The sequence below is a fragment of the Salmo salar genome, chromosome 09 (genome assembly GCF_965601325.2).
Source record: "Salmo salar chromosome 09, fSalSal1, whole genome shotgun sequence".
Lineage (NCBI taxonomy): Eukaryota > Metazoa > Chordata > Actinopteri > Salmoniformes > Salmonidae > Salmo > Salmo salar.
This window is the reverse complement of record NC_138299.1, coordinates 157,075,923-157,084,280: the sequence shown is the minus strand read 5'-3', so window position 1 is coordinate 157,084,280 and position 8,358 is coordinate 157,075,923. Positions and strand designations below refer to the sequence as shown.

Below are 8,358 nucleotides of genomic sequence, written 5' to 3'. Positions count from 1 at the left end.
CCTCTCCCGTCTCAGTCTGTATCTGGCTCCTCTCCCGTCTCAGTCTGTATCTGGCTCCTCTCCCGTCTCAGTCTGTATCTGGCTCCTCTTCCGTCTCAGTCTGTATCTGGCTCCTCTCCCGTCTCAGTCTGTATCTGGCTCCTCTCCCGTCTCAGTCTGTATCTGGCTCCTCTCCCGTCTCAGTCTGTATCTGGCTCCTCTCCCGTCTCAGTCTGTATCTGGCTCCTCTCCCGTCTCAGTCTGTATCTGGCTCCTCTCCCGTCTCAGTCTGTATCTGGCTCCTCTCCCGTCTCAGTCTGTATCTGGCTCCTCTTCCGTCTCAGTCTGTATCTGGCTCCTCTCCTGTCTCACTTCACAGGGTTTCCTTTCCCTCTCTACCTCCTGCATCAGTGGGAAAACACTATAAGCCTCTTTTAAAAAGCTGTCAGCTGAACAGAAACCTTGTCATTGTTTAACGATCAGAGCTGTTACACAGCTCCCTTTAGTGTGTGTTTCCCTCAACACCTCCCACACATATACATTCATGCCCTGACCCTTTTCCTCTTACACACACCTACACACACATAACAGTGTGGGACTACAACCTACAAATAAATATGGCACTCTTTAGAGCCCGCTCCAGCTGTTCCAGGAGCCGTTTCTATAACAGGAAGTGTCCTACAACACTACAAGGGTTTATGATGTGTTAGTGCTCGACATTGTAGAGAAAGAGAGGAAGTAAGAGAGGTGCTGCTCTCCTCAACTCGTCCCCTTAGAATTCCTTTTGATCCCTGTCTGTCTGTCTGTCTGTCTGTCTGTCTGTCTGTCTGTCTGTCTGTCTGTCTGTCTGTCTGTCTGTCTGTCTGTCTGTCTGTCTGTCTGTCTGTCTGTCTCTCTCTCTCTCCCTGTCTGTCTCTGTCTGTCTGTCTGTCTGTCTCTCTCTCTCTGTCTCTCTCTCAATCTGTCTCTCTCTCTCTGTCTGTCTCTCTCTGTCTCTCTCTGTCTGTCTCTCTCCCTCTGTCTCTCTCCCTCTGTCTCTGAAGAGAGAGAGAGAGATCATCGGTCTCTATTACCCCCCCTACATACACCTTAGCCAAATACATTTAAACTCAGTTTTTCACAATTCCTGACATTTAATCCTAGTCATTTAATCCTAGTCACTTCCTGACATTACTCCTAATGCCACTCCCTCTGTCCCCTCTCCTCTTCCCAGATACCTGCCTCTGCCACTCCCTCTGTCCCCTCTCCCCTCTTCCCAGATACCTGCCTCTGCCACTCCCTCTGTCCCCTCTCCTCTTCCCAGATACCTGCCTCTGCCACTCCCTCTGTCCCCCTGCTCCTCTTCCCAGATACCTGCCTCTGCCACTCCCTCTGTCCCCTCTCCTCTTCCCAGATACCTGCTCCCTGCACCTCATCACATCTAAAGCCCCCGCTTGTCCTGAGGGTGTCTGATGGAAGAAGGCAGGTGGACTGGCCCTGGGGGTGTCTGCTGGAAGAAGGCAGGTTGACTGGCCCTGAGGGTGTCTGATGGAAGAAAACAGGTTGACTGGCCCTAAGGGTGTCTGCTGGAAGAAGGAAGGTGGACTGGCCCTGGGGATGGTTGTTGAGTAGCTTGGTGAGGAGGGAGGGACAGGTGCTTATCACAATAAATGGAAACTAGTTTGTTTTGTGGCACAGCTGTTGTGGCACATTCAGAAGAGGACTGGCCACCCCTCATAGCCTGGTTTCTCTCTAGGTTTCTTCCTATGTTTTGGCCTTTCTAGGGAGTTTTTCCTAGCCACCGTGCTTCTACACCTGCATTGCTTGCTTTTCGGGGTTTTAGGCTGGGTTTCTGTACTGCACTTTGTGACATCAGCTGATGTTTGTTTTTCAAAATGCTCCTGTGGGTCCACCTATCACTCAATGGAGAGGTAGAGGTGATGTTTAACCATAGACAACAAGACAAATGGCGCCACTTAGTGGAAACATGAAAGGCTACAGCAACAACAACAACAAAGTCTGGCATGTAGGGTCAAAGATAATTCAACTGGGGGTGCGTTCAGTGGGACGCAACGTTTTGGAACGTTCAGATAGAAAGGCTCTACACACCCTGTTCTGACATGTAGAATAATGGACCACATCTACTCTCTGCATGGCATTTATACACTGGACAAAAATATAAATGCAACAATTTCAACAAAACTGCACATTCAATAGTGGCCTTTTATTGTCCCCAGCACAAAGCGCATCTATGTAATGATCATGCTGTTTAATCAGCTTCTTACATTTACATTTACGTCATTTAGCAGACGCTCTTATCCAGAGCGACTTAGAAATTGGTGCATTCAGCTTATGATTTCCAGTGGAACAACCACTTTACAATAGTGCATCTAAATCTTTTTTTTTGGGGGGGGGGGGGGGTTAGAAGGATTACTTAATCCTATCCCAGGTATTCCTGTCAGGTGGATGGATTATCTTGGCAAAGGAGAAATGCTCACTAACAGGAATGTAAACACATCTGTGCACAACATTTTAGAGTAATTTCCGGGATCTTTTTATTTCAGCTCATGAAACCAACACTTTACATGTTGAGTTTATATTTTAGTTCAGTATATTTGCAACTTTCGATTTTCAATTGGAAACTGAACATGGTCCTGGTAGAGTTCCTAAATTCCTAAATGGCATATTGTTACGGGACTGGGAAGCAGATCATTTTACAGGGAGACAAAATATGCTTTGTTGTTTAGCGCTCAGCTTATTATAAAAACCATAAAATTGGCCATGAGAACGTATTTGTTTTCAGTCTGTTTGGGAAGTGACTGGTAAAGCATGAGAGCACATTGCGTAATATCACTACGACAAGGCGTGCCATGAATGTAGACCGCAACCGCACAAAACCGAGGAGCTGGAGAGAGCTTGCGTGCGATGGGCCACTGCCTGTAGGGCGGCTGCAAATCATTAAAGTTCGACTATGAGAAGAATGTTTTGTTTTCCACACACTTTCTGGTTATGTCATGGACAAATATTCAATTCATTAAAACAGCAAATGTTGATTTCAGATAGCCTAGCTTAGTCTACAAAATAAAAGTGTTTTGTTTTTTAGGCTGCTTTCGTTGGCAGATTGTCATTCAGTGTAGGTATAACTCTTATTCATAGAGCTATTGGATGTCCCCTAGCCTCGTAATGGACATTGGATGTCCCCTAGCCTCGTAATGGACATTGGATGTCCCCTAGCCTTGTAATGGACATTGGATGTCCCCTAGCCTTGTAATGGACATTGGATGTCTCCTAGCCTCGTAATGGACATTGGATGTCCCCTAGCCTTGTAATGGACATTGGATGTCCCCTAGCCTTGTAATGGACATTGGATGTCCCCTAGCCTTGTAATGGAAATGGTCTGATGCTGCCCAACGCTGACCAAATGCTTTTTCTTAACACAATAAGGCTCGCACATGATACAGTTTTGGAAACATTTAAAACTTAACTTTAATAAAAGCAATACGTATTTTTTTCGAATATAAAAGACACACTTACTGTATGCAGTTTAGGAAAGTTGCACCTTGGCTGTAGTTTGAGAAACACATGTGATCCAGATGGAAAACGTGGAAAGGAATTGTCAATGGAAATGCAAGCAAAAGGTGAGAGGATGTGTCAGCTGAGGCAGCTTTGCAAAACGGAGCACTGTAAGAATCTTTCATATTTCAACGATTCTTTCTCGCTTATATGAAAGTTAAGTTTCAAAGGTTTACAAATCAGTATCGTTAGCGAAGATCAATAACATTTTAACCGTTAAAACAGAGCGTGGGGATTGTAGTTCACACGGAGACAGTCCTGTCCTCCATACCATCAGCTGAGAACCCAAGTCAGGGACAGGCTGTGAGACACCTTGGATTCTCCAGAGCTAATGTAGGTTTAGCCTACTGTATTTAAAATAAAATCGCACCTCCTTGGTTAAGATTTTCTAAAATGTATCACTCAGAAGTCTTGAGTTACCACTGTCATTGGAATCTGTGTAGGCATAGTTTTGTACTTATGTATTAGTAGAAACACATGGAACAAGCGTTCTATTCTAGACTTCTTGTAGTCCACTGTGGCTGTACTCTATAGAACCACAGGGTGGCGCTAAATCACTGAACATTTATACATTGTCAACTAAATCCCACACTTCACTTTACAAACTTGTCCCCAAATGTAAATCATTTTTTCTCCTTATGGACGCTGTGATTTTGTTGACTAAATATTCCTACATTATTTAGGACGTTTTCTTTCCCCTTAGAAATGTTAATAGCTTCCCTTTTCTTTAGTTTACAAGTCCAACTGGGTCGAGTTGTAGTGCACATGACGTCAGGTGAACTTGGGATGGCTTGTGTGCTGCTTGGCATTCAGCACTCCCCCCTCCTCTTCCTCATCTCTCTGTCCCAGCGCTCAGTCCTCCTGATCACTCCGATAGTACACAACTAAATACACGACTTCGAGATATTGTGAAAACAGCCGACGGTCCCCGGATTACCGATAAAACAACTCTTTTTGCACAAAGGAATAGTTTACCTCAAGCATAAATAAGCTGTCAAACAACAAGAAAACGCTGCCTGGTCTATTGAGAAGTGCAGGACACAGGGACCATGACGAGCCAGTAGAAAGGTAAAGTCTCGCTTGTCCCTCACGGGTTAATAGAAGACTACGCTCTCCGTGGGAACTGTTTCCCCCTCTTTCTGTGGGTACAATAGCCAGTCTACTTCTCTGCATAGACAACATTCACATGTGTTGTCTGAACATGTTCTGCTGCATAGCTTTTAACCTTAACTCATTTCGAGGTTTCTCATTTAGGGTAAACGTTCCTCCGCTGTCTGCATGCCTGTCTGTCACTGTCAGGCAGTGATCCTCTACTGTATCAGAGATCTGTTGTGCTCCAGTACTATTCATGGTACTAGGCTATTGGTGCAGTGGTGAAGGATCGACCCAGGTCTTGATCATGACTTTAAGGTCCATTTCACTAAGAATCATTAGACGAAGGCCGGTTTTGGTCCAATCTCCCAACGCTATGAATATTTACATGCATGTCTTGCACTACTGTTCTGGAAGCATATCAGCGAAAAATCATTTTCATAAAAAAAAATATATATATTTAACAAAGGGTTATTAAATTGATACACACCTTGACACGTTTTTGGGTTAGTGTTCCCACACGACCATATATCGATGTTACAGCGCTTGTTCATGGAAAACAGATGGAAGACGAGGCGATCGATCACCTGTGCTAATGAGCTATGTATCATGCACCAAACAGATGTGTGATCATAACTCAAGCATAACACGGATATGTAGTGGATCTGTAACTGCTACAGTGTAGTTCAGTAGGATGAAGGCTCCATAGCTGTATGGATCTGTAACTGCTACAGTGTAGTTTAGTAGGATGGAGGCTCCATAGCTGTATGGATCTGTAACTGCTACAGTGTAGTTTAGTAGGATGGAGGCTCCATAGCTGTATGGATCTGTAACTGCTACAGTGTAGTTTAATAGGATGGAGGCTCCATAGCTGTATGGATCTGTAACTGCTACAGTGTAGTTTAGCAGGATGGAGGCTCCTATAGCTGTATGGATCTGTAACTGCTACAGTGTAGTTTAGTAGGATGGAGGCTCCATAGCTGTATGGATCTGTAACTGCTACAGTGTAGTTTAGTAGGATGGAGGCTCCATAGCTGTATGGATCTGTAACTGCTACAGTGTAGTTTAGCAGGATGGAGGCTCCATAGCTATATGGATCTGTAACTGCTACAGTGTAGTTTAGTAGGATGTAGACTCCATAGCTGTATGGATCTGTAACTGCTACAGTGTAGTTTAGTAGGATGGAGGCTCCATAGCTATATGGATCTATAACTGCTACAGTGTAGTTTAGCAGGATGGAGGCTCCATAGCTGTATGGATCTGTAACTGCTACAGTGTAGTTTAGTAGGATGAAGGCTCCATAGCTGTATGGATCTGTAACTGCTACAGTGTAGTTTAGTAGGATGGAGGCCCTATAGCTGTATGGATCTGTAACTGCTACAGTGTAGTTTAGCAGGATGGAGGCTCCATAGCTGTATGGATCTGTATCTGCTACAGTGTAGTTTAGTAGGATGGAGGCTCCATAGCTGTATGGATCTGTAACTGCTACAGTGTAGTTTAGTAGGATGGAGGCTCCATAGCTGTATGGATCTGTAACTGCTACAGTGTAGTTTAATAGGATGGAGGCTCCATAGCTGTATGGATCTGTATCTGCTACAGTGTAGTTTAGTAGGATGGAGGCTCCATAGCTATATGGATCTGTAACTGCTACAGTGTAGTTTAGTAGGATGGAGGCTCCATAGCTATATGGATCTGTAACTGCTACAGTTAGTGTATCTTTTTCATTTGAAGGATTCTTTCTCGCTGATGAAAGATAAGGGCCATATGTTTTGAAAACCATATTCCAAGCGATGATTATTGACGTTTCTAAACGTTTAAACAGCGTTGGGATTGTAGTTTACATGAGGCAGTTGTGGGCAGAGCTAAATGCCTGAGAACTGCAGGGAGAAGGCAGAGTGACTGAGAACTGTAGGGAGAAGGCAGAGTGACTGAGAACTGTAGGGAGAAGGCAGAATGACTGAGAACTGCAGGGAGAAGGCAGAGTGACTGAGAACTGCAGGGAGAAGGCAGAGTGACTGAGAACTGCTAGGGAGAAGGCAGAGTGACTGAGAACTGCAGGGAGAAGGCAGAGTGACTGAGAACTGTAGGGAGAAGGCAGAGTGACTGAGAACTGTAGGGAGAAGGCAGAGTGACTGAGAACTGCAGGTAGAAGGCAGAGTGACTGAGAACTGTAGGGAGAAGGCAGAGTGACTGAGAACTGTAGGGAGAAGGCAGAGTGACTGAGGTGACTGAGAACTGTAGGGAGAAGGCAGAGTGACTGAGAACTGCAGGGAGAAGGCAGAGTGACTGAGAACTGTAGGGAGAAGGCAGAGTGACTGAGAACTGTAGGGAGAAGGCAGAGTGACTGAGAACTGTAGGGAGAAGGCAGAATGGCCAAACTCGTGACCTCACAGACAGCCCTAACCAATGAATAATAAGGACTTACTCTGCTCCCCCTCTTGCTTTGTTTTTGATTGATCTCTCTCTGTGTTTACATCCAGGCATTATTGCAGTTCTCTGTGGGGTTGGGATGTTTGCACAGTGACCAGTCGTGTCAGACGAGACTCCAGCTCCGCAGTGAGAAACAAAAGACAATCGTGATTGATGCGCCATGGAGGGCGGGAACGAAGTGGATCTGTCCAACAATAACATCAGCCCGCTGTGGAAGCGGCACTCAGCCAATCACACTGGCCCCAGCCAGCCAAAGGCCCGGCCCCTCAGCTACCAGATAGACAGACTCCACATGACTGACTTCCCCGTAGAGGACAGTAAGTGCAGCTTTACCCTGAGCCAGCCTGCAGAGACACTGGTGGCTACGCCGGGAGGAGGGACGGTCATTCTGAAGCACGTTCTCAACCAACCCACCAGGAGAACACGGGTTGTCAGGAGTATTAGCATTGGACATCTGGCCAAAGGACGTTTCTCTCTGTCCAAGTTCAAGTCGGAGGACAAGTTTTCGTCATTGGACAATAAGGCGTACCATGGTGGGAGTGTTGGTAAAATCGCTAACAAGGAGAAGGTGTGGTCAGACAAGCGGCCACGGGATGCCCTGAAGCGACTCTCCAGCCCGTTCACCCTCACCTCTCACAGAGACCAGATAGTATTTGGAACAAGTTCCTCACTGCCGGACCCTGCCTCCTCCAATCACCCCTCTCCCCCTGCCACCCCCAATAACAACCACCACCACAACCAGACCCCCCCTTCTTCCTACCACCCCTTAACCCCTGTCCCCTCTCCCCCTAACCCCAGCCCCCTCCCCTCCCCGCCCTCCCCCCAGTCTCCACACCCCTACCCCATCTCACAGCTCCACCTGCAGTATCTCCTCCCTCACCTCCACCTCCACCCCTTCTGACCCCCCCACACCCCGCAGCCCCTCCCCTGCTGACATGTCTTCCCCCTCCCTCTCTCCTCCTCCCTCCATTGTCCTCAGCACCCACAGTGCAGCTGCCCTGAAGATGGGCACACAGCAGCTGATCCCCAAAGGGCTGGCGTCCCTGAGCAAGGCCTCTCCTGCTGGGGTACAGAGCCAGGGTCTGCTGGGCCTGGATCCTACCAAGCGGGCCCTACGAGCACTCAGTATGGTGGAGACTGGAACATTCTTCTCCACGGACGGAGGGGGAGAGGGGACAGACCAGGATGAGAGCCCTGGGAGTCTGAAGAGAGGGTTGAGGTCTACCTCGTACAGGAGAGCAGTGGTGAGTGGAGTGGAAATGGAAGTACCGTCTGTAGACCCCAAATCTCACCGCCTATCCCAAC

General features: G+C 47.0%; 2 protein-coding genes across 2 annotated transcripts in view; both read left to right on the top strand.

Moving 5' to 3' along the window:
• Positions 1 to 4,334: 4,334 nt before the first annotated feature.
• Positions 4,335 to 7,867, top strand: LOC145857963 (uncharacterized; the record flags this gene model as incomplete). The annotated part of the gene is made up of 2 exons (XM_082955554.1): positions 4,335 to 4,599; positions 7,104 to 7,867. A coding segment is annotated over exon 2 (654 nt), but the record flags the coding sequence as incomplete, so codon positions are not given.
• A 3-nt stretch (positions 7,868 to 7,870) lies between these two features.
• LOC106613293 (rho guanine nucleotide exchange factor 26) overlaps positions 7,871 to 8,358 on the top strand; it is an 82,382-nt gene continuing 81,894 nt past the window's right edge. The window contains exon 1 of the mRNA XM_014215381.3: positions 7,871 to 8,297. Within this exon, the coding sequence (XP_014070856.3) occupies positions 7,989 to 8,297 (309 nt within the window). The 5' untranslated portion in view covers positions 7,871 to 7,988. The remainder of the gene's footprint in view (positions 8,298 to 8,358) is intronic.